General features: G+C 40.0%; 1 protein-coding gene across 2 annotated transcripts in view; it reads left to right on the forward strand.

The window, feature by feature from the left end:
• Nucleotides 1-26638, forward strand: part of LOC140239516 (doublecortin domain-containing protein 2-like) — a 36743-nt gene extending 10105 nt beyond the window's left edge. Inside the window, exons 3-10 of one of the 2 annotated variants that reach the window (XM_072319347.1) lie at nucleotides 6517-6608; nucleotides 7818-7949; nucleotides 11936-12076; nucleotides 14663-14720; nucleotides 15140-15353; nucleotides 18198-18347; nucleotides 19541-19806; nucleotides 25466-26638. In XM_072319347.1, the coding sequence (XP_072175448.1) occupies nucleotides 6517-6608; nucleotides 7818-7949; nucleotides 11936-12076; nucleotides 14663-14720; nucleotides 15140-15353; nucleotides 18198-18347; nucleotides 19541-19806; nucleotides 25466-25990 (1578 nt within the window). In that variant the 3' untranslated portion in view covers nucleotides 25991-26638. The remainder of the gene's footprint in view (nucleotides 1-6516; nucleotides 6609-7817; nucleotides 7950-11935; nucleotides 12077-14662; nucleotides 14721-15139; nucleotides 15354-18197; nucleotides 18348-19540; nucleotides 19807-25465) is intronic. The other variant, XM_072319348.1, reaches the window with a different exon arrangement.

Genomic DNA, 26638 nt, shown 5'->3' on the forward strand with positions numbered 1-26638 from the left:
TTGCTGATATCTCAACTGTAGGCTGCTTGTCAGGTGAAATAAGTCTAACTGGTTTGTGGCAAATGGCTGAGCCAGTACATCACAGAACATGTATTGTCTGACAGCGAGCCCCTTTTATACAAGTAGTAGTTTATGACTGTATGAAATTGTACACGCTCAGTAAAGCAGGTCATGATTCAGTGTAATTTCTTTATAACCAACTATCATATAAATCATCCCTAAAGGTGTATCTTTTACTCCTTCTGTGTAGATCTGTAAATCTGTGGATCTGCTACAAAATCTGTTTTATTTCTTTCTTCCAAAATAAGGTGAAAATCATTCCGTACAACCCTTCATCACAAACCCTCCATCTGTGATGAAGAAGTGCTCAATTTCAGGATTCATTTCCTGACTCCAAACTACAGTTATACAAGGCACCATGTGTGCAGGTCCCTATCCTATAGACCATGCTTTGCGGATCAGTGTTTGTTGCTAGGGACGTGGACTCCGGTCGCCGGGGATTAATTGATTTTCATCCCCTGTCCCCACCAATTTGTGTTCTCCTATTGTTGCCCCATCTCCCTGGCTTTATGCCCCGGAGATTGGGCCTATAGTGGTCCCCCTCTTTTGCTCCATTGTTATCCCATTGATTTAAAAAAGCAGGGCTCCTCTAAGGAAGGGGCATGGCAAATGGTGGGCATAAATAACTTTCTGTTTTTGTTGTGTGTGTTGTCTTTTTTATTGATGAGGTTGGAAAAATCTGTCAATGAACTCAGGCCATGTGTGCGTTGTATTGCTGTTTCCAAGGAATTGGTATGGATGGCAGTGCACGGACATACAGTATACATGTAGACGTACACTGTACATGGTAGCAGCAGTATACAACCTATTCTTTTTGCAGCCATTTGCACATGTGCATACGTACACATTTGTGTATTACTGCATCTTATTGAAGCACATTCCAAGATCATAACTTGAAAGATAAGCTGATCATCAGCTACATTTGTACTAGGGCTCTTCCGTTCCACAGACAAAGTCCTGGGTATAATTTGATAAAAAATACGAAGCCTGCAAATTAACGAAGCAAACAAATTTGCCACTTGCAAAAGTGTCAACCTTAAATTTGACTCGACCTACCATGGTAAACTTGTATTACTACATCTGCAATGGTGTAAACAATAGATGCTTACCATAGCAACCACACTATAACCTTAGCAATTCAAGGTTTTAGTTTATTTTTATACTACTGTTTTGAGAGTTGTAATTATTGTAAGATGTAATTATAAAATTGGACACCAACCTTGACATAATATTCAAGCATGTTAGGAGAGTTCATGATATGGGAGTGTTTCATCTCATTTTTTTTTTCTTTTTCAATTTGATCTGTGTTACACGTTCTTTATAGAACACGTTCAGGAGAACATCTTGCTTTTGATGGGGTGGGGAGGGGGGGGGGGGAGACAGGACTGCGTTGAAATTCCACAGTTATGCTTCTTCACTTCATTTTATTTTTCTGTGTAGTGACCAGGATGTTACTTAAAGGCCCTTGCTAACATTTACATATAAAAAAAGTTTTTATCAAAAATTGTTTCTAGGCTATACCATCACCATGACGATTAATTGAGGAAACTAGTGATATCTCCTTACATTTGAAGTATTGTACTTGTATTGCAAATGTTTTAAACAGTACATGGTGTAGGGTGTTTTGTGATACAACTGAACTACATCAAATTTGATCTTTGTAATCACTGCTCCAAATGTTAAATTGTGGTTTTATCAATTCAAAATTGTAGATGGGACAGATATTAGATTTACGTGTATACTGTAAAATAAGGAATTTCGCGAGCAGCAACATTCGCGAAATTAAAATGCACACGAAAGTTCTTGCCTACACAATATGCATTGGGTGCCAGAGGCAAGTCGCGAAAATTTTATGCTGCAAGAAAGACTGTCGGCTCCAATTCGCGAAATTTTCATACCTCGAATATAACATTGTATCATGTTTTACAGTAGATGTTCTGAACTAACCTGTATGATACAGCAACAGTGCAATATTTGTATACTGAGATTATCATATAAAATGTAGGGCATCCTGTAAACTGTTCCTTATTATCATATTTCTTCACGTTGTCTATGAATCATCAAAAACACATTTTATGATGCGATCTCTGATGATACATGTTTATGTGCTGTTTATAATCATGAATACAAGGTGTACAAAATTGATAGTTTGTACCAGTAATTTTCAGAAAGATGGGGTACAAGTGTACATGTACATGTACAGTACATGTATGTATAAAACAACCACTCCGTCAAATTCTTCACATTCATTCATTTTTACTATACATTGTTTAATTACAAATCATTTGTAATTCAATAATGTATGCATGCTACATTTTATATTTGCTTAAATTGCAATATGTTTGTTTGATTCTTTATAAATACTAGCAATAATACAGGTCTTTACGTGTAATATAAGGAAAGAAACTAAAAGAGTTAACTATTGTCTTTGATGTACAATGTGTATTCACAACAGCTTCAACACATTATGGCACACCATCATCTATACAACACGTAGAAATATAACTTCAGCGATATTTGTCATGCCTTGAGCTATGCTGGATACAATTAACATACAAATTGAGGCACTATTAAATGCCATTTGACTGTAACTGTATGAATACTGAGAAAAAAAAATAAATGTTGAATGGAATGATTATTGATTTATCTGCCACAGATGGGGGAAATATTGACTTTGTGTACAATGCGTATGATGATAAATGATATCCACGTGGTAAAACGCAAAGCACGTTGCGAGTGTCCTCGGCATAAAAATCAATACCTCTTCAATTAAGGGGTAGAAGATTTTGATTATAAACCCATACGTCAATGCCTTTCAATGGCATGTGAATTATTCATGGGATGCAGTGGTGGTTTTCTTTCTCTGGTTGAGGTTTACATGAACATTGTGTGTGGGTTCAATCTAACACAGCCTACATTGTATTCTTACAGTACTGGTACTGTATATATATATATCCATTCATTCTACTGTGACAAATTATGTTTGCAGATAAAGGTAGCTAAAAAAGCCCCATTTGCCAATGATAAAGAAATCCTTCGAAAAGCAAAAATAGAAAGGAAAAAAAAAAAAGCTCCTGGATGCAGACGGTGATCTGAATCACTACCAAAATGTATTCATCTGTTCCTTGGGTCATTATCAACTTTTTCTATTCCATTCACAATCCATAAATACAAATCCATTCACATTTTTCTTTTATTATTATTATTATTTTTTTTTTTTCACAAACAGACAAACAAGCAAACTAATGCAGTCAGAAACATAACCTCCTTGGTGGAGGTAATGAATAGTCAAAAAAAAATTGTGCAAAAACACGAGAGTAAACCGCAGAATGTGATTTCTAGAATCTGAAATGTTTACAAAATTCTCAACTTCTCTTGCATTTACTACAAGAAAATCAGACTTTGTTTGTAGATAATAGCTTTGCACAGTACACCTGTAGGAGGTTAAAAGGGCAATATTAGGGAATTGTAAGACTGAAAGAAAAGAGAAAACCATAGAAATGGGAAAATGGTACTGTAAAAGTGGATATTTTCGCACAACTAATTTGTCACGCTTGGCCGGGTAAGAAGAGTTTCACGTGTTTTTAATTCCGCGGAATCAAGACATCAAGTACAGGAACATATGGCAAGCAAAAATATTCGCGTGCTTTAATTTTCGCGCTAGTCTCTGGTTGCGCGAAATGCGCGAAAATTTCCACTTTTACTGTATCTTAAAATAAATTAATGATGATACAGATGTGCATTTATGAAACACTGGATGATCGATGCAAATAATATGTCTGCATAGATTGAGTTTAGTTTGTAGATGCTGCTTTGGAAACAACATGAGTGGCCAATCAGCAGTGCACTGGATTCTAGAGGATTAATTGCCATCCTCCATCTGTTGTGCAACATACATGTACATTACAAGTAGAATTAATTCCGACTTGACCCATAAAATCAGCAGTGTGGCAAAGATCCATGGAAGATATCATCTAGATTGAAATTAATCTGTGACAAATCATGTCATCTGTATCTTGAATTCTATGCTGAGAAAATGAGTTGAATTGAATTGAATTGTGCATACATGAACTTTGCCCTTCAAGTCTGAACAGTTTTGGTTGAGATGGGGTTTGAGGTTTCCAATGATTTTTTATATATCTTTTTTTTTAGATAATGACAAAACTCTTATGAAATATGAAAGAGCATATAATTCTAAGAGGAATTCAAGGTTTATTTAATGAAAGTTTGTTTTGAAATGGCTGAGATACACTGTATCCAAAACCAAGAGGTCCTAATAAAAATTGGGACCCACCCCTTATTAGGATTGCTTTGTTTTACTTTGTTTTGTTTTTTTTTGATATCTCAGCAATTTAATTCAAAACCAATTCTCATCAAGTAAACATTGAATTTCTTTTAGAATTGTATGCTTTTAAAAATTTCATAAATTCGTTTCTTACATGTAGTGTCTCGCAAAAACTTAAAAGCTGAATTTTCACCTCAACCAATACTACACCATCTCTTTAATCAAATGTTCTCGAGGAGATAATTATATCGAAAGTCTTTAGTTCATGTAATGACGGTGATGCTCCCTTGAATTGTAAGTCGGGAGGCGGGCTGTCGATATCAAGATTCGGAGTCGGGCATTAGATTGCACTCTGTGTACGCCGGCCCTGACTTGCCAAACAATGGGGTGTCGAACCTGTCGCCATGGCGATGATAATAAACAAGCCGGAGTGCCACAGCAAAGTGTATATAAAGGAATCGTGAAGCAGGTGGGAAGTTTAGAGCATCCATTCTTCAGTTTTGCGGGAGATGAATAGAGAATTTTCTTACTTTTCTCTCTCTTTTTTTTTTGTATCTGCTGTCAGCTCTCATGCAGTAGCCATTCTGTAAAACGCTCTTGTGCTCCAGTCAGCAAGAGGCACAAATGAGCAGCTCACCTCTTTGATTTACACCCCAGTTCGGGCAGCTATTCATATTTGCTATTATCATCGTCCATTTGACGGCAGGTGATTTTCTGTATGAACAGAGACGCCCCAAGTGCTCTCTAGCTATTAATAGTGTCTCTATGTCAATACCTTCAATGTGACAGATACTCAGGTAGTGTCAACTTGCTCTTTCTAATCCTTCCCCCTCCCCCTTTCTACGCTATCCCAGTTTCTCCCCACCCCACCCTCACCCCTTCCCCACCCCCCACCCTCACCCCTTCCCCACCCACCCTCACCCCTTCCCCACCCACTTGTCCGTTCGTACAACTGGGAAACATCAACTTTCAGTACCATCTGTCTTTTGCCAAGTCCCGGAGGAAATGGAATAGATGGGAAGTTTATAATGAACCTCTCACGGCTAACCAGGAGAACCGGGGAGGGATATAATTGGCAATTTATCGTTGGTGTCGTGCGGGTGTGATAAACTTTCTAGTGGTGCTCTAATTGCCGTTGGATGAGAGAGAAGAGTCGGATAGAAAAAATGAGAGAAAAATCGGCCGAGTACTTAGCTCTCATTAGGGCAGAGAAGTGACTGCTAGGCAGCTTCATGCGCACAGAGGAGAGTGGATGGCCTTGGCACAAAAGAGATTTATGTCCACCCTCCATCTCTCAGCGTGGCGGTCATTTCTCAGATTTGCACTTGACTGCGTTGATGTCCCGTGCTTTCGGGCTCTTCATCGGCAATCTGCTCGATGCAGAATCTGCTCAATGTAGCGAGTCGCATCTCGCCGTAGGTGTCATCTCAACGGAGCTTTTGAGGAAATCTTGTTCTGGGAGATACTTTCAGAGTTGTATTTAATGCTTCAGTGGCCATGGATGTGGACTTACTGAAGGTATCTTTGGAATAACGTGATAACTTCATCAAGCTTAATGTAGCATGCTCAGCTTGCGATAAATGTGTCTTGATGTTCAGTGCTGCCGTTTGCGGTATAAACAGAAATTTTAGTGAGGGAGATGTCTTTGGAGGATGTTTCCAGATTGTATAGTACAAACTTACTGCAGCACTGATCTTGCATGAAATTATCAGACTCTAAATCAATACTGATTCATTTCAGTTTTGAAGAATGAAGCTACAGTATTGCATCAGTGTGGTTTTATTTGTTTTTATTTCTTTAATATGCCTTAGTGCCTTTCAGCTACCCTCCAGGTGTATACGAAGTGTCTGTTTTCAGAGAATTCCATAATGGTGGCATTTCATATTTGATTTTCATGAATCAAATTTGAGGCATGTTTACAAGAAGGCTGTGTCAATTTCAGAGCACAAGTGCAATGACCATTTCTTTTCCCCCTTTTCTCTTTCGCATCAGTTCTTCACTGATGAACAGTGAGTGTGGTTCACATGTACTTCATATATCATCATAATTTTTGACAACATATATTTCGGTGCAATGAATATACACACATACCTATTTGTTAAGATATGTGTTATTCTATATCTTTCTCTGTTTTTTCGTTCCTCAATTGTGTGATTTCGTTTCTTCCTCAGCTTCCACCCATCCAACCTGTGAAGCACAGCAGGCTCAAGGTATCGGCAAGATGTCGGCGGGCGGCGATATCTGTCGGCAGCAAAGTCATCTAGTAAGTGTGACCAAACTTTTGTCTTCAAACTTTCTTTGCTCCTATTTTAACCCATTCTATGCTGAATTCTAAAATACCCATAGACTTGATATGTAGGCCACCAGGTACGGAATGGGTTAAGTGTGCTGAAATAACTCTAGAAGTAAAATCAGTTATTGAATATGTACAGAATTATACCGGCATCATCAAAATTAGACCTGGAATAAGAAGTTATGTCGTTTTTACAAAGGTTCCCATACATTCAGCAATTCAGAGATAACCACTAAATTCAAATCGGAATCATTGATGATATCATCACTGAATTGGTCTCCCATTGGATAGAGAGGTGTGAGATGATGACATCATCACTCTTTCAGAGTTTAGCCTATTCAGCGAAGACATGTAGAACTTTAAAGGTACATGTACCTTAACTTTCTCATTTTTTTTTTCCAATTTTGATGACACTTTCCCTTTCTGTTTATCAGAGCATGTCTTTTTGTTTGTCTGATGGTCAGACTCTATCAAAGTCTATTTCTTAAAATATCTTGTTTGCTCCCTTTAATACTCTGATGATAATTTGTTTCTTTCTGCTTGATATTTTTTATCAAATCGAATTCAGTTTGAAATATCACTTGGCAGTCTAAATCTGCTTCTGTGGTGGGTGCTACCATTATACTGCCCTACTTTGGCAAAAGGGAGCAAGTGACAAAAGTGACATTTCTCGTAAAAGAGCAAAATGTGTCTGTCATTTACACTGATGTCAATGGACTATCATGATGTCTTATCTAACATATCTCCTGGTAGGATGAGTGTTTCTGCATGAAATTTGGCCTGGAAGAAGAGCTCATTATGTGAATTATGAAAACATCAATAACTCAAATTTGGATGGTATGTCACTTGCTTCCTTTTGCCAAAGTAGGGCAGCCACAGTAAAGAGGCATCTGGGCACCGTTTCATGAAAGTTGTCAGCTCCCTAACAAATTGTCAATCTCTGACAATCTCCATGGTAACAGTCAGTGACCAGAGCTGTTCAGTCAATCAAAACCAAGGATTTTACTGGAATTGTCAGAGACTGACAACTTGTCAGGGCTCAAAACTGTCATGAAACGTGCCCAGAACCAGAGGACGTACAGTTCTATTGATCAGTGTGAATACCCGGTAGTTGTTTGTTTCTAATGATGAATGATACATTAAAGTGTATTTTATCCTCATTGCCCTATTACCTTGCAGTGTTTTTCGCAACGGCGATGCCAACAGCCCGGCAGTCAAGATCCTCTTCACAAAGTTCATGCTGAAGAATTACGATGTCGTACTCAACGAGGTCACAAGAAAGGTCAACATTCTCACAGGAGCAGTATGGAAGTAAGTACATGAGTACCAAATTCAGTCATTGTTTGTGCATACTGTATGTGTGCACTTTGTTCTTTTTCCAATAAGCTCATGCTGTTTAACAGTTATTTTTGTTTTTGTTTTCAAGACAGCATGCTAAACCCCAGTTTACTGGTTGATTGTTAACCTCAGACAACAACAACAACAACAACAAAACAACCAAAAATATCTGTAACAGCTCTCCCATTGCTCTGACTTTTGGACCCTATACGTTGTAGACGAGTAATGCTCACGATGTTCTATACCCGTAATCAAATTTTAAGGAGAATCGAGTTGGTGCAAGGAATTTGATGTCTGCGTTGCTTGGCAACGGAAAGTTGCAGGTGGGGATGAATGGAAACGAGTCTTCCTTTATTCATTGAGATGCTGTGCTTGCAGTTGTTGCTGTAAGGAGGAATGCAAAGACAGGGCAAGAGTAGAGATGTCTTTATGCATTTAATTATAGGCAATTGTGAGAAAAAGAATCTACATGGTGCTCCACATACACAACTGTCTGCATCTGGTGCGAATGATATCACACCTTGCATTACTTCTGTACAACAATCTTAACTATTATCGTTTAAACCCTTCCTTATGATGTTTCAAATGTTGCATCATTTACCAATCTGACATTTGTATACTTAAACAAGTAATTGCATTTTATACATTTTGTGAGTCTGTTTTGAAAGGCTGCATATAGTATAGATGTGCAGATGTGTACAATTTCATATATTACGCTAGTGTTAGATTCAAGCTCCCCTCTTTTCTTATGTGTATCACAAGCACAGGGAATAATTTTCCAACTCATATTTGATTAGCAATTTCAGCTGATGAACAATATTTCAAGTGGCATCCTGTACACTTCTATGGAAGAAAACTGCTACACAAAAGTTAGTTTGTATAGCAGTGGTGTAAAAATGCATAGGAAATTGCGATGCGATACCAGGAAAATTATTCCCTGCAAGCATCTACTATTCTTGAAGTCTGATCAGTCAGCATTCAATTCCTCAAGATGTTATTAGTTTTGCTTTATGATTTGAAATTCAGTCTGATTATACTGTCATACCATTCATAGAATTCCAGTATGGTACTGTAGGTAGTAATTGGTATTGAATAATGCCCCTTTTTTGAGGGCTCTATCACTCCCTGAATGTTTTTCTCTTACTGTGACATGAAAACATCAATTATGCAGAGTTTCAGATGAAGCAGAATTCAATATCCCACCACTATCAGGGTACAGAAGTGGTGGTGTGGAAGGCTTTTATCCAAATTGATTTTAAATGTTATTGCCCACAGAGTTACGACAGTTAAGAGCTGGGGTCTAAAACCAACTTTGGTGAGATGTTGACATTGATAATGGACTTACAACGGTATTAAAACAGAGGAGCCAGTAGCTCACTATTAGCTCATCAGTTATCAATTAGGGCATCTTTTATTTATGTAATAGATTACAGAGGTTACTCCTTCACCGTAGAACAAGGCCATTATAGATTGAGAACCTTCACTCAAATGGTTGTCTGCGGTAACTCCATGCCAATCCAACGTGGTACATGTAGATATTCAATTTTTTCAGCTTCTGCTACCATCATCATCGATGATTAGTTTCCAAGCCTGTGGCTCTAAATTTTATACCAGCAGAGACCAGTTCACAAATGCAAAAGTTTCTGCATGCAAACTCGCCAGACACCATCTGTTTTTAAACAGTTTCAAATGGTTAAATCAAAAAGGGGTATTGAGAAAGGGAAAATATCCCTGCAATGAGGTGACTTTTACATTGAAAAGTCAGGTCTGTCTTTTGATGATGATGATGATGATGATGTATTTATTTATTTATTTATTCACAACATCTTTTAACAGGGACATTCCGTCCAGTTCTGCTGACAGCCAGCAGACCTGCTTTTCAAGGAAGCCCTGCATACAATAATACAATGCATACATAAACTTTCAGGTAAAAACAAACAGTAGGTGACCTACACAAAAACAAACGAACAAACGAATTATATACAGTATTTACAAGTACATTCACAAATGGTACTAGAGGGGTACCAGTGTATTACAGTAACATGTGGTACATATATCAACTCAACTCAGTGTATAATCAAATGAGCAAAAAACAAACAAACATTATTTTCTACCATGATGATGATGATTATTGTTGTTTTGAATGAATGAGATGTTATGGGCAAAGCAAAATGCTCTTCCTAGCCCCTAATTACACACTTGAGCATTTGAAAACAGGGCTAGGAGGTACACTTGGTTAAATGCTTTTAAAATCGTATCACATTGGTGTTTACGTAGAGTGCTTATCGTTTGGACAGCCTAACTTTGCATTGATGGAACAGCAGGTGTGTAGCTAGACTGGTAATTGACACCATACGGTGTAGTGCGCCCATGATGTAATTCAATTAGGGTTATTTTAAAGAGAGATGGGAAGGTCAAAATTAGCGTCTCAATTAAACTAACCCAATTACATGTACCCCCCCCGCCCTCCATTTCAAAGCTCACACTCTCCTTCAGAAATGTAAATTTTCACACCAGGATTAAAAAAAAAAACAATAAAAAAAAATGCCACCATTCTTCACCGTTTTCTGAATAGCTCCTGCATCCGAGTGAAACATGTTCTTCAAAGGTTGCATTTCTTACCACCCCCCTTTAAGTTGATTATCATTGTTGCTATGCCATCGAATCTAAGACTGTACATAAAGAGACTCTAAAATGACTTTATAAATTATGTGTATCTGCAGTGAAGCATGCACAGTCAACAATGCGCAATGCCCTTCATAGTGAATAGCGATTGAGTCCAGAGTTGGAGGTGTGTTGAAAGCAGGAGCGACAATAGTGAGAATTACAATGGAAAAAGTGAACCTGGATGGGAATTTAACTTGTGAAGCGGAACAAATTCTACCTTTGTAGCTTTTTGTTTGTTTTCAGCACATGCTGTCATGAAGTTTTATCTATTGAAACCTGGGTACCACTTTCTTTTTCTTTCTTTTTTTGGTAGCATTCTAGAAACAAAAAAAAAATTCTACCTTTGTAGTTTTTTGTTTGTTTTCAGCACATGCTGTCACGAAGTTTGATCTATTAAAACCTGGGTACCACTTTCTTTTTTTGGTAGCATTCTAGAAACAAAAAAAAAAAAAATACATGTTGAATATTGTATCATTCATCTTTTTTATTAGTAAGGTCATAAAAACAAAAATGATTATATTTGATATGATAACATTTGGTGAAAAAGGGAACTTTTCATTTGGTCAGACACAGAGACTCCAACCCCAAGAACCTTCTGATCTGGAGATTCTCCCGCCTGAAACCCCTAGCAAACGGGAGACTCCAACTTGATGTGCCCGAAGCGGGAAGTTCCTTGCGGCCGGGGTCCAGCTCTAGGGTTTTAGATGCTCTCTCGTGCTATCTAAGGCTTATTTTTCAACAAAAATGATGGCAATAACTAAGAAATCCTTTCCAACGGGAGACACAGAGCCAGGGCGGGAGAAATTAAATCTCGAGCGGGAGAATGGGAGATTTTACAAAAAATGGCTTTCGGCGTGAGATCTCTCCCGCCGAAAGCGGGAGAGTTGGAGTCTCTGCAGACAGACAGACAGACAAACTCACACACGCACATTCATGAGAAAAGGAGTTGCATTGGGACCTTATTTCAAATTGTGTGTTTGTTTGTTTGTTTGTTTGTTTGTTTTTTTTTTCATTTTTCATTTTTATCCTAGTGAAAGCTGCTTGGCCAAGGATCAAACTGATTCAGGAAGATGTATTGAGGCACAAACTGATGCAAAAGGATGTACAATTGAAGAGGCACCAACACATTGAATTTTCCCTGACAATGGCCTGGCTAACAGGTGTCGTGCGCAGTTGGAGGTGTAAATTCCTCCCTCCCCTCTGTGTAGTTCTCCTACATGCCTCTGTCTCCATGTTGCCACTATAACGACGTATAACAACACACTGATATGCTTCTTCTCCATCACCTGCAGGTTACACGCGCTGGACGGCCGCCAGCTACTGGGGCCGGAGGAGTTTGAGGACCACCAGTTCTACGTGGCCTGTGGGCGCGAAGCCTTCAAGAAAGTCCCCTACCCCAAGGATGGGGAGATCATCTCTCCAAGGGCTATCAGGTGAGCACCATTACCAGGATTTCTGAGAGACAATAATGGCCTTTAACCTGATAAGGACGGACTGATTTTGCTACAACGCGCATTCCCCATAGACCCCTGCCCGAGTATACCTGGGACTCCTCCTCAATGGGTTAAAGGGGAATTTACTTCAGGTGTATGTTTGGATTCAGCAACAAAAACAGAAATAGTTAAAGAACACGTTAGTGAAGTTTGAGGAAAATTGGCCCATCTGTTCAAAAGTTGCAAATTTGTAACGTTTTCCTTTAAATGAAGATAATTCCACAACGTTGCATTGTTTTTATAATGAAATTGAAAAAAGGACATATTCCGTTAACTTGTAAGTGAAATTATATGCTCAAGTGAATATTATTCCCTTGCTTTTTAAAGGAAGTACATTCTACCGTATGTCCTGTATTCGTGAAGATGTAGTTGATGATGGAAGGCCAAGTGTAGCTTAATTTCCCTAAAGGAAATTTTGTTTTCTGCAGATATCGGAGAAAAACGCGTAGAAACGGGTCCGGTTTTCTCTCCTGAAAATATACACAGCACTCATTGAGTGCTGAGATAAAGCACTGCAGCAAAATGGCAGCCCACTGCTGGCCTGTTGAATAAGGGAGGAAGAGACCTAGAGGCAGTATAGCTTCAGCAGAAATGTATTGTGTGGTGCTTGGATACTGTAGGATGTTCTCATTGATGAGAGAGGATTCACAAGCGAGGATTATTCCAGTCACTTGTAGGATTTCTACTTCTTACTCTCAAAGACTTCTTCTCTATATCAAAGTGTAATCAACACGCTGTCCTTTACGCTGAAGCTGTAAAATAGATTTGGCAATAGGCAACCGGTCAAGAAAACATGGTTTCAGCAGCAGATCAGATTAGATGCAGTGGCAGTATAGGTCTTCTCTGCTGCATGCTCAAAGTGTTGTTTGTTGGCAAACTATTCTGGCATTAATTCGGATAACGTTAACCTTGCCTCTTCCAAATGCCTACCGGATAGTACCTGGTACATTTGTCTGCATTACTTATACATGTATGTGTGTATAATGTTTGTACTTTATAATAGATACTAACAGTCAAATAAGGAGAAAAAAAAAATACAACAATAGCAACAACCAGGAGACCTCACAAAACAATTGCTGTGACATTATCCTTTTTTGATACCCTGTGATGAGATGCCCTTTGTTGACAGGGGCTTTCCTGTTGCTATAGCAACAGCTAAATAACTAGCAGTGAATGCCTCTCTATCCCCCTGTGGGATTTAGGGAAGTGAGGGAATGGGCTTACAGTATGAAATACGTTTCATGCACGGTACATTAACTATAAATCCCATTAGTCAAATTACTATCTGGGAGATGACATAAAATGTAGTATGCTTCTCCACCCCTACCCCAATTTTGCATACTGTTAACAAATGGGAAGTTGAGATGAAACAGTTTATTACCTCCGCCAAGGGAGGAGGTTATGTTTTCGTTACCGTTGGTTTGTTCCTTCATTCGTTCATTCGTTTGTTCGTTTGTCCGTGTGCAAAATAACTCAAAAAGTAGCGAACGGATTGGGATGAAACTTGCAGGAAAGGTTGAGAATGACACAAGTAACAAACGATTAACTTTTGGTAGTGATCCGAGAATTTTGGGGGAATTTATGAAGGATTTTTGATATTTTGGCAGGTAGGGTCAATGAACTTGGGAGTCCAGGCTGCGTGTATTTGAGGTTTGCATGCTGGCACTAAGGTGCGTGCTCTAGTTTCTGCTAGGGCGAGGCGCGCCGTGCAGCTGAGGGTTATGACGTAACAATGGCTTCTATATTGGGAAATCGGGCCACTTTCAGCACACAATGCTATAAGTACGTATAGGTGGAAATCACTGATATCTCTATGGAAGAACAAGATCAATGGTGGAAATGAGCTGCATACTTGGCGGAGGTCTGCGCTCTCAGAGTGCTTTTCTAGTTAGCTGATGAAATTAGCCAACAACTTACAAAAGCATCTGCACATGAGCCTTTACATTGACTGACCTCAGCTATACTAAATTATCGTTGTCATAATTGTTCTTGTGATTGTCTTAAATAATTTTTTTTTTTGCTCCTTTAACAATTTGATCAGCAAAGGATACACAACATGGCAGATGTTACACTGTTACCACAACCACTGAATGGCTGATTAAAAAGATGAACAGAATGGATTGAAGAGCACTTTACCTATTTCCTCAGTCACTTAGGCATGATTGGCTATTTTGATAGGTTCCAAGTACTTATGCTGTGGCAGAAATAGGATCTTATTCAACTAGCAGGATATTCTTTTTCTCTAGTAATTGCAGATGCTAGAAGAGGGGAGATGTATTGAAATATTACAACATTTAGGAAGGCATTCTTTTTTCTTTATGCTTTGACTAATTAATATTTCCAGATTTTAGTAACAAACCATAATGAAGCAAGGAGAGGATTTCGTCTGTCATCATTATTATGATTAATATCATTCTTGATTAGTACATATAAATAAGGTTCATCTTCTGTGCATATTACGTATATTTACAGCTTTGCAAAAGCACTAATTTACTTTTTTGTTGATGCAACTTTTGCTCTTCACAGACCAACAATGAAAAGGAGGATAACAAGGCCACCCCTAAAGCCGAAACCACCTCGACCAGTAAGTGACTGTCTCTTAAACAGTACAAGTGCATAAGATAAAAACGCATGAAGGTTTGCTTGTTTTATTTAAAATCATTTTATATCTTTGAATGCAAGGTAAGCATATTGTGACAGTGTGCCTATTTCTATTATGTAATTTGCAGTTTTCCTTCATGTTCGCTGGTCCTCTAGTGTGAGTGAATTCCCTGTCGCAATGCGGAGCGGTTATTGTACCTACCAGACCCCTGACTGCTAGGTAGCGGGAGCTGTTTTAAGTGCTCGCCTAGTTGTTGTGACCATCTGCGAAATTGAAACCATGTGAAATTCATCCTACCCAGCTGAGTGCAAAAATTACTGGCAAAATATTTCTGCTTTTGCAGTATCATATTGTATTATTCATCATATCCATAACCTCTTTCACATCTCTGTCTCTCGCAGAAACCAGATCAGGAGGCGGAATCGCCCAAGACCAGTAAGCCTGACTCCAAGGAGACACCGAAGCCCCCGGCGATGGCCCCGAAGCCGCCCAAGAAGAAGAAGTCGGAGAAGACGCCGGAGCAGAGGGAGGCGGAGGAGGTCTTCCACTCCAAGCCCATGATGGTGAAGCGGAGCCGGGAGAAGGAGCACAAGGACAGCCTCGACTTCTCTGACGGTAAGGCCGAGACACCGACTCTCCCGCTTTCAGGTCTCAAAATCTCCCACTTTACCTTGAATTTTTCAGTTCCATGACATTTGCTCCTGCGACAGTTGTGCCCATGAAATATCTTCACGCTAAGCCAAAACATAAATTCTACCTAAAAACATAACCCTAACCCAAATCCTCACATCGAACTAAACCTAAAACCCTATCACAACTCTAACCCCAACCCTAAATCCTTGGAGAAAATAAGACCGGAGCAATTGTGGCGGGAGTAAATGTTGTGACACCACATTTCTCCCACTCTAGCTCTACGTGTATATGTCTCCCATTTAAGATGTATTTTCTTCCTCAACATGATGAAGAATTAGCATTTTCCCGCCAACATTACTTTTGTCATATGCGTTTGCAAATAAAAGGCTGAGAGAGCACTAGAGAGCATCTACAACCCTAAAGCTTCCAAGGGCCCTTCAGCGGGCCATGGTCCCTGGCCGCAAAGGATGTTGCGCTTCATGCTCGTGATGTATGCTCCGCACACATAATATTGTGCCCATGTTTGCACAATCAGAGTCTTCCATTTGCTAGGTAGTCCAAGTGGGAGAATCGCCAATTTAAAAGATGCTTTGGGTTGAAGTCTCTGTACAGGGTTCATACAGGTCATGGAAAACCTGGAAAGTCATGGAATTTGACCTAGTCTTTTTCCAGGCCTTGAAAGTCATGTAAAACTGATATTTCCATCAAAAGGCCATGGAATGTCATGGAATTGCAAAATTATAGAAGCTTATCTGTTGTCTGTGTAAGATGTGTATGTATTCCCTTTGCTTCGCTTTGATTTGATATCAAATTTTCAGTCTAATGTGCGAAAAAAAAAATGTATAAAAGTCTTGGAAAGGTTATGGCATTCTGGCTAGAAAGGTCATGAAAAGTCATGGAATTCAATTTATGAGAAAGAGTATGAACCCTGCTGTAAGGAGGAAGAGGAGGAGGAGAAATAATCTTGGTCTTCTTGCCCAGTGATTCCCACCTAGTGATCCAAACTGTTGGGTAAAATAGACGAGGTTGATGAGAGGGGGTTGATCATGAGATGATGAACAAGAGGGAAAAACTGATAAGCTGGGAGGCATCCATGAAAAACAACTGCAACATCTTTGGTGAAAGAAAAAAAGAAAAAAAAATGGGGAGACCCGACATACAGGAATGCAATCAAGAAAAATGACAGCTTGAGCCCAGACCCTTGTCAATAATGAAATCAATCCCTACAAATCTCTGCCTAAAAAGCTTGTATGTTACGATTTGTTGTTAGTTACAACTAGCCACTTTTGAATGTCAGGACTAAGAGTTAGAACAAGCAGTTGGTGTGAAGGAAGTTTTCTAGAAGAAAGACTTCTTTGAGAGCCCAGTTGATTCCGTGTCTAACATCTGGCACCATTGAGGTCATTGAGCGGCAAGCGAAAGTGCCCTTATCGCTTGTCAATTTTGTATATATCATCAGCACGTAGTGACCATTGTCATTACAGGGCTGTTCATCATACAATTTTAGTCATGAGTACGGCATGTTTTGAAGCAACAAAAGTGCTCCGAAAGAATCTCATGAAGATTAATGAGAAAATGCCCTCAAAGTCATTATAGTAAATGATGTCTGTCCATTTCCTCCCGGTGGTGTCTGCGACATCCCTTTCCCAGCGTCCTGGTGTAATTGCGTCGTCAGGGCAACTGGTATGATGCTGATGATGTTTTGGGGGCTGGGCGATGTGCGGGAGAACAGCCGAGCTGGTTGGTAATTGCCACTCAAGAGTTGGATGATAAGGATGATTGGAGCAGTGCGCCTCATCATGCACTTATCAGGCTGTGTCATCTAATTCATTTTTTATCATAATATTGTGATAATAAGCAGAATAATGAGCACTGCATGATGTTCAGGCACACAACAGGGTGGTGATAATGGGGAAAATTATATTTGAGAGTGGGAGAGGGCAAGCTGAATGATGTGAGTGATACAACAAAAAGGTCGGGGGCTTGGTTGCAATCGTACTACATGTAAATCTCCCTCATTGTGTATGTGTGTGTGTTTTTTTTTTTTTTTTGTTTTGTTTACTGTTTTGGACTGTCATATTTTCTTCAGTTCCTGTTCTGTCATTTTCTTTATCAATTTTTTTGTCTGATTTGATGGGATTTTTCTTCAATTCTTTCATAATCTCTTGCTTTCATGTCTGTCCAATTATTGTGTTTTGACTTTTTATAAATTTTCTTTTACGCTGTAGCTGAGAATTCAGTGTAATAAATTTCTTGGTCATTCTGTGCTAACAAGATATACATTTATAGAGATGCCAACTGTTGCTTGTTTTGTTATGTTTCTTACAGTATTTCACACTGTTTTTTGTCTTTTGTTTTTGACAAAAATACTGCAGATTTGATGGAGAATACTGTTTTCCCAAATGGTATTACTACACATGTTTATTGCAGGAAAGGTAAAACACTGTTTTTTAAACAAAAATGTGCCTTTTCAGCCCTGAGAATACTGCAGTGCTGTTTACAAAGTCGGCATCCCCGCATGCACTCCAGGCACACCACAACTTGTATTAGCCATTTTCTGAAAATTTTCACGGTGTGGAAATTTTTGCGCATTTTGCAACCAGAAGCTAGTGGGAAAATAAAAGCATGTGAATATTTTTGCATACTTGTACTATACGTTCCAGTAGACAATGTCCCGATTCCGTGGAATTAAATACATGCAACATTCATCTTACCTGGCCGAGCGCGAAAAATTACCCACATGAAAATATCCACTTTTACAGTATGCTTTCTCTGAATGTCCTAAAAACATTTGAATTACTCTTGTTTCTTCCTCCTCCAACCAAGACCCCAACGGTGTTTTCAAAGCCAAGGAGGAGAGAGACGAGACCCAGGGCGCCACCGAGGTCCAGGAGACGAGGGAGACCATGGTTGACCTCCCCATCGACCAGGTCGCCGCCGAGGAGATCGAAGACGAGGAAGACCTGGCCACTGCCAGTAAGTATCTCGCTCCGACTGACACTATGAAATTTTGGGAGTAGTATGAGAGGCAATGAAAGGATTGATTTCCCTTTTGTTCCATCTGGAATTGTGTCTTTCAGGGCAGTTGCATCCTGCATATGATATTTGTAGACATATAAATGCACTAATGTATCAGCAGCACACCAGAGTGTATTGACAAAAGAAATTATCCTCCCCCCCCCCCGGCAAAAAAAAAAAAAAAAAAAAAAAATGATGCACTTAACACCTGTAATTATATCTGAAGGTCTTGATTTCATTCATGGTCAGGTTTTACATTTAGCGTGTTATTACATTGTAGCTGAGTGGTATAGTTATCGTGGCCTTGAGCGTGTGTGCCATGCACTTCGGAAACTTGAAAGCAACTCACCTTGTGCTAGGCCAATAACAATACTCGTCATTAAATGTATAATATGATGTATCACTTTCATTTAGGGTACTCTGTGCAACATGGATGATTTTATACCATTAGAGACAGACCTTTTTTATAAGCACAAATTTTGTCATTTGAATGTTTCAGCTGTACCCCTCTTGAGGATCATCCTGTCGTCAAAAGCAAAACCAGTTAATCTTTTGGTATAAATGACATATCATCTCCCTTGGGGTGTCTTGTGTGTAGCTGTAGCACTTTCATTTTTTTTTTTGGTATGCTTTTTTGTTTTCTTTTTGTGGTTTTTTTTTTTTTACCAGCATTATTTTCTCTGACATTTTAAAAGCTATTATCTTTCTGTTATCTTTCATGACACTTCAGCTTATTTATCCATAACTTCAAATGTGTCTCAGACACCTACAGAGGTTTTCAAAGGCATGCTCCATAAATTCTTGATCAGATGTTACCACGATTAAATGTTACTAGGGCTTAAGTAATGCGGGTGGATGGGACATGCACTGTTCTTGCCTTACTGCCTAAATGTTGTTTTTGTGGTATAGCAATCACAAGTACCACAGAAGTGAAATTGGTCTCAACAGAGTGCCAAGGCACTCATGTGTGGAGGCTCTCCTCAAGGTTTCATTGGTCAAGCAAAGGTTCAAAATGACAACAAATAACATTTGACAAATGTGTCACTATATTTACCAGATATTTTTAAAGTGAATGAAACACGTAAAGTCCAGGATGTATACACCCCAACCCATCTCAATATCAATTAATTTTGGCTTCTTGCTTATTGCAGATCAAGACTCCATCCCACAAGAGGCATTCCAGGAAGCTCCTGCACCTCCTCAAGATCTTGGCCCAGACCGGGAGCAGGAGGCAGTCAACCAATACGAGGCAGACACGAGAGACGAGGTACCGGAAGAGATTCCCGCTGCACCGGAGGTCGCCAATGATGGTGGTGCTGATGCTGGTGGTGATGATGGCGTGGTCCCTGAAGACATCCCCACTGCCCCGCCCGGCGATGATGAAAATGGTGTTGATGGTCGCAATGGTGTTGATGAGGTACAGGAAGAATTGCCTGCTGTCCCATTGGAAAATATTGAGAATAGCAATGTTGCTCCCAATGATAGTGTTGAAGAGATCCAGGAAGACTTGCCATTGCCTCTGGCTGATAATGTTGATGATGGACTCGGAGATGAAGTTGAGGAGGAGATATCAGAGGAATTACCTCCTCCAGATCATCATGGTCATGATGATACTCATGAAGTCAGTACTGATGATGTTGCTAAGGTAGTGGAAGCAGAACAATCACCAGCAAGCCCTGCTGGTGATGTTGTTTCTGATGATAATATTCGTGATGTCACTGAACAACCAGAAGATTTTGCACCCTCTGTACTGGCTGATGTCATCCAGGATGATGCTGTCAGTGGGGATGTGAGGTTGGAGGAGGAATTGATACCAACTCAACTTGCAGACGTTGCACCAGATGGTGGTGGTGTTGATGCTGAAGTGGAAGAAGATATTCACCCTCCACCAGTAGAAAACTTGGAGGATAACCCTAGCAATGTTGTTGATTCTGAAGTGCCACAAGAAATTCCTCCATCTCATCCACAGAGTGGTGTTAATGACATCGGTGGCAGTGCTGGTGATGAGGTTCAGGAAGCACCTCCCACAAATCCTGATGATGATGGTGTGCTTCCAGAATCACGGCAGAGTCCTCCAGCAGGAAACCCAGGTGATGCTAGTAGTGAAATTCAGGAAGAAGCACTTCCTGCTGATGCTCCACTTGTTCAGCGTAGTCCCGTTGAACTTTCTGAAGATCTTGTTGCTGCTCTCTCTGCTGTCAATAATGATGGGGATCCTGATGATGATCAAGGCAATCCTGCAGAGGTGGCAGAGGAGATTCCTCTTGCAACCACTGATGAAGAAGGTGCAGGTGAAGCTGCTCTTCCTGAAAGGATTGATGCTTCTTCAGCAGTTGATAATGATGGTAATCTTGGTGATGATCAAGACAATGCCCCTGAGGTATCAGAAGAGATTCCTCCAGCATCCGCTGACCGTGAAGATGCTGAAGAAGCTGCTCTTCCTGAAAGGGATGGTGCTCTTTCCAATGGTAATCTTGGTGATGGCCAAGACGATGCCCCTGAGGTGGCAGAGGAGATTCCTCCAGCAACTGCCGATGGAAGAGGTGGTGATGAGGATGCCCTTCCTGAAAGGGATGATGCTCTTTCTGCTGTTGATAATGCTGGTACTCTTGGTGATGAGCAAAATAATGCCCCTGAGGTACCAGAAGAGATTCCTCCAGCAACCCCTAATGAAAGAGGTGGTGGTGAAGATGCCCTTCCTCAAAGGGATGATGCTCCTTTGGGAGTTGATAATGATGACAATCTTGGTGATGGTCAAGACAATGCCCCTGAGGTGGCAGAAGAGATTCCTCCAGCAACCCCTGTTGACGGAGGCGGGGATGAAGATGCCCTTCCTCAAAGGGATGATGCTCCTTCCGCAGTTGACAATAATGATAATCTTGGTGATGGTCAGACTAATGCCCCTGAGGTGGCAGAAGAGATTCCTCCAGCAACCGCTGGTGACGGAGGCGGTGATGAAGATGCCCTTCCTCAAAGGGATGATGCTCCTTCCGCAGTTGATAATGATGGCAATCTTGATGATGTTCAAGCCAATGCCCCTGAGGTGGCAGAAGAAATTCCTCCAGCAACTGCTGATGGAGCAGGCGGTGTGGAAGATGCCCTTCCTCAAAGGGATGATGCTCCTTCGGCAGTTGATAATGATGATAATCTTGGTGATGGTCAAGATGATGCCCCTAAAGTGGCAGAAGAGATTCCTCCAGCAACGGCTGATGGAGGAGAGGGTGAAGATGCCCTTCCTGGAGGGAATGATGGCTTGGGTGATAGTAATGACAGTGGTGTTGATGATGTTGTGAATGGTGATGCCTTGGCTGGCGTCAGCCGTGGTGGCAGTGGTGTTGAGGGCGTTGAGGGCGTTGAGGGCGGGGCACCAGAGGCTAGCCAGTCGCCGGGGAGAGAGGATGGGGAGGAGGAGCAAGTGAGTGCAATCGAGTAGCGATAGAGGGTTCACATTGTCGTGATGGGAGCCCCTCGGTCCACTAATCACTGTCTTCCTCCTTGTCCCCTGTAGTTCAAACAAACAAAAATTCTTGCTTTCCATTGGTGACCTCATCAGAGCACCCACCCATAAAAGTCCGTTAAAAAGAATTTGAAGTGGTCAGTCCTCATCTCACTCCATCGTATGTTGCATATTTTGTGTTGGGAGGGTTGCACGTCGGCTGATCTCTATCCTTTGGCCGACACTATTCGCACAAAGACACTTTGAAAAAACAGACATGCATAACCTATACAACAGCAACAAAAGGATTACAAAGTCATGATCGACATTCCAAACACTCTGATAAATAGACAATTTATACCTCTGTTTCAAGCATATCCTACAAAATATTGTTGATCATTGGAAGAATTGTAGAGACATAGATTTAAGGTTGGGGATAACTATTTCAAGAACATGAGGATCATTATTGCTTGCAGTAAAGGATGGATTTGAAACATGTTCAGAGTTACATTAGGCAATTTGGTTGTGTCTTTGAACACAACAAACGTACTAAAAGATTATATAGGCAAAAGCACACAAAGTGTAAACAAAAATAAGATATCCATTTGAGAGACGTTAAAATGTTTCAGAATATTCTCTACACTAGTATTGTTCAGGGAACTGTTCTCAATGGTATCACACAAACATACAGGCAAACAAACACACAAACACACACATGTCCACCCAGACGCATGTAGGCAGACACACATACAGAAACCCTCACATGAAAAGCAACCCTGGAGACCACAGAATTTGTTCTAGAACATTCTTGCCATAGTGTTTTGCTGTGCTTACCTCCCCAATGTCCAGGTGAAACAGCCTTAAACGCAGGGTGAACTCAACAAGTGCAATAGAAATTCTCCCCATTCGTGGTTGAGGTATAATTTTACATCGTTTGCATTCTACTTCCCCAAGCAGCATGCCTGTAACCGCATGGTTTGCACTTCAGTATGTTTAGTTAGTTCATTCATCCTTTTTATAGTTCATAGCATGAATTGATCCAGCAAGGAATTTGAGAAATAAAGAAATTGCTAACCACAAATACATCTCTAAACTCCTTAAATGCAAACACAGAAAAGAAAATTTGTAATCTGTGACCCCCTCTAACACCTAGTACCATTTTCCCCCTTTCTCATTGTGATCTCATTTTTAGCTATTGCATGAGTAGATTAATTAGTCAAGAAATCAACAGTGGACATGCACATACTCTTTGATACAACTTCATACAGAAGTACTGCTTATTCTATTAAATAGGAAATATTTAGAATTCTATTTTACACTTCAGCTGTCATATATTTAATAGAGTGGTATGTACAGTGGGAGCACACAATTTCCAGGGAACTTTGTAAACTCATGTTGATGTCTGCATCACTTTCTTACTCTCTTGATATGGGGATTGGAGATTGTTATTTTCTTCTCAGTATTTCTGATTTCTGATAAAGATCAATTTAGTATCATGTAACTCATGTTTATTGCATACACTCTTACAAAGATCATACCTGAAAAGACATTTGTGGCAGTAAATTAAATCATTTTACCAAAACAAGATTTCAGCTAACTACTCATAATGTATTACTTTTGTTTTCCAGATGTCCTGTCCTTTTCTTAATAGTTGTCTTGATTCTTAAACTGGAAGTTTATCAAAGAAGCTGTCACATATATGTTTATTCTAGGCAGAAATAACTGGCATTAAAGCTTTTCATAGCATACTTTGTTTCTATTGGATTTGCAATTAATATACATGATAAAATATTTAAAGTAGAGGAATAATGATATTCACTCCCTCTTTGTACGGCTTTTCTTTGTCATTGCCAACGAGCAGATGTCAGGGAAGAACAATACTATTTTCGAAAAGGAAATTATAGCCGAGGCAAATCACTTTAAAAAATTCTTTTCTCATCAGCATCCCAAATGTGGTCAGCTTATGATTAGGGTCGTTTACACTTGTGAAAGGAAAGTACATGTTTAGCACCATCCCATGTTCACTATCAGTAGCAAGTATTGGAATGCCTTCGTTTACATCTGACTTTGTTTCCCATGTTGCAATATTCATGTGAGGTTGACATTCTCATGTTTGTCCTTACCCCCTTGCTTCCCAATAGCCCAATACTTTCTTGACAGATAATATAGGTGAGAGAAGAGTGTGACAGTACCGTGTGCCATGATCGTTTCTTGTTAACAAACCCGTTTCTCTGAATATATTCATGCAGTGATACTAACTAACACCTAAATGTACAGAAGGAGCACATACATGTAGGTTTTTCTTGTTTGTAGTATTAGAGTTGATTTTTTTTTTTTGTTTAATAAAAAGAAAAAAGATATTAGAGTTGAATTACCTAACATCAAGATTTGATGACTAATCTCAGTGTTGTTACTTGTTTTGTTCGACGGAGCCAGAGTTTTTGTTACGAGCGAAGTCATTTCATGAGCTAGCAGCAGTGCTCTTTTCTTCGCCTTGTGTTTGACGTGCTTCGTAAGTGGTATGTGTCGCCTACTGGTTTGCCTGTGAAAGAATTAGAAAGCCGGCCATCATCGGATCGCACAGGCCATTTGGTGGCTCGGATGGCTGTTGGTCAACAAAGTTTGTTCTGAGGGTGAATGGACAGTCGCCACGACACCAAGACAAAATGAAGTTTGCAATTTCATTAACCAGAGTCACAGCACCAACATTGAAGTGGCTTCACCTATACATTACACTTAATGATTTTTTTTTTTTTTTTTAAAGTGATTGTGCACGTTTGTATCTGCACATGTGTTTGAATGTGGTTTTTTTTTTTTTTTGTATGTGTGTGTGTGTCTGTTGTTCACGAATGCTGAAGATTATTTGTCATACATTGTAGTATGCTTTTGTGCAATCTGCTATTCGCAAGTACATGTGTATGTTTGATGTACCCCTCCATGATCATAGAGTTTTTTGGCATGGATATCCCTCAGATTTGAATGCAGTTGCACTTTATTTGGTTCAGTTTTAAACTTGCATTCTAATGTTCAGATATAGAACTTTGATAGTACCTCAGTTTTGTTATGCCTTGCACAGTTGAGTGCCTTAAGATGTATGTAGATGTTAATTTCACACCTAAATGCTCTTTGGTTTCTTTGAGTAATACATTTTTTTTTTCCAAAAATTTTGGAGAAAGAAACACATTCTTCCCAATCTAAATTATGGGTATTATTTGACTTTTTTAATATGCTGTTGATACTATCAAGCTACTACACCATAGTTTCATGATTGCATGTTCTAGTTCTTGAAAATCCATTCAACTGTAATGATGGTGTTGAACTGCACTGTGTAATATTATTCTTTCTTATTCATAGATAACCTCACCTGTATAGACTTTGTTTGGCACATGCTTAACAAGGTTATGTAGTACCCAAATTCATAGTTTAATAGTTTTTGTCTTCTTTGAAATTGATCAGCCATGTTACAGGTGCTAATGTTTACACTAACATGCATGTGACTACTTCATGTACTTTATCATGACTGAATTTTCAAATAGCCAACTCATCAACTTAGCCTATGAATAAAGCTTTAAATTCAGTCATCTATTCCCGCAACTCTCAGAGAGTATAAATTTACGATGTTGCTATCTTTTACTTCCAGAATGATGAACCGTCCGGTTTCTACAGCAAGCGAACCCCTGTCACCAGCAAGAGCAATCCAAGCCTAGCCAACATAACAAACAAGGAGGAAAGTGCGCCACCATCCCCTGCAGAGAGCGTTGGAAGAGCCCAGTCACCCAATGAGAACAACAGCAATAGTGCCGAGGTCCGGGAGAGCCCATTGCCAAGCGGGGGTGGTGATGGTGGTAACGAGGCAGAGAAACCTGCAGATGAGACTGCAGCGCTCCCCCAGGCCGATGGGGACGGGGCGGAGAAAGAGTCAGAAGCTGCATCGGCACAGGCGACATCAGAACCCCCAGCAGAACCCGCAACGAAACCCGCGGCAGAGCCGAAGGCGGACCCTGCATCAGAACCCGCGCCAGAACCTGCGCCAGAACCTGTGCCAGAAACCCCCGCACAACCCCAGGTGGAGGAAACGGCGCCAAAGGACCAAAAAGTGTCGCAAAAGGAGAACAATAATAATGCCGGGAATGCGGAGGCGCGGGACGTCGAAATCGCAGCATAGTGGAATCACTCCTCCGCCCATCCAAGATCATCCCCCTGTATCCACAATCCTCGTAAGAGAGGACCTCTCAGCAGAGGAGGAAACCTCATCACTGACCCATCCTATCCACTGATAGTAGCTCTAAGGACACTCTTTCCAAGAACTCTGGATGTCTTTTTTTTTTCCCCTGATATCTCAATGTGCCTGTGTCCGCACTTCTTACATTGTAAATATTCAGATCTAATTTGTCATGTACATAGTAGAGTTATATCAAGCAGCACTAAACTGATAGCTTCCTCATTAATCCAACCCCCCCCCCCCTCTTTTTGTATATATTGTACTCATAGTTCCCCTGGCCTGTGTTTATTTTTGTTGTTTTTTCAGTTTGCTTATTTTCTTTAGTAAGTTATATTTGATGTGTGTTTTACTAACACATTCTGTGGAGTCATAGTTATATGTATGCAGGTTCAGTTATAGAATAACGACATACCTTTGGGATCAGGTTTGATGTCAAGTTTAAGAGGTGTAATCGTCTCTCCCACATCAGAGCCTGGCATACGTGCTTCAGCTTCGATCTGCTGATATGATTGTGGGAGACCGTCGTCTACATTTCTTTCTTCCATTTGACTTACGTTCATTCCCATTGTATAATAAATCCTTCATCTGTGA

This window comes from Diadema setosum, chromosome 16 (genome assembly GCF_964275005.1).
Source record: "Diadema setosum chromosome 16, eeDiaSeto1, whole genome shotgun sequence".
In the NCBI taxonomy this organism is placed as follows: Eukaryota; Metazoa; Echinodermata; class Echinoidea; order Diadematoida; family Diadematidae; genus Diadema; species Diadema setosum.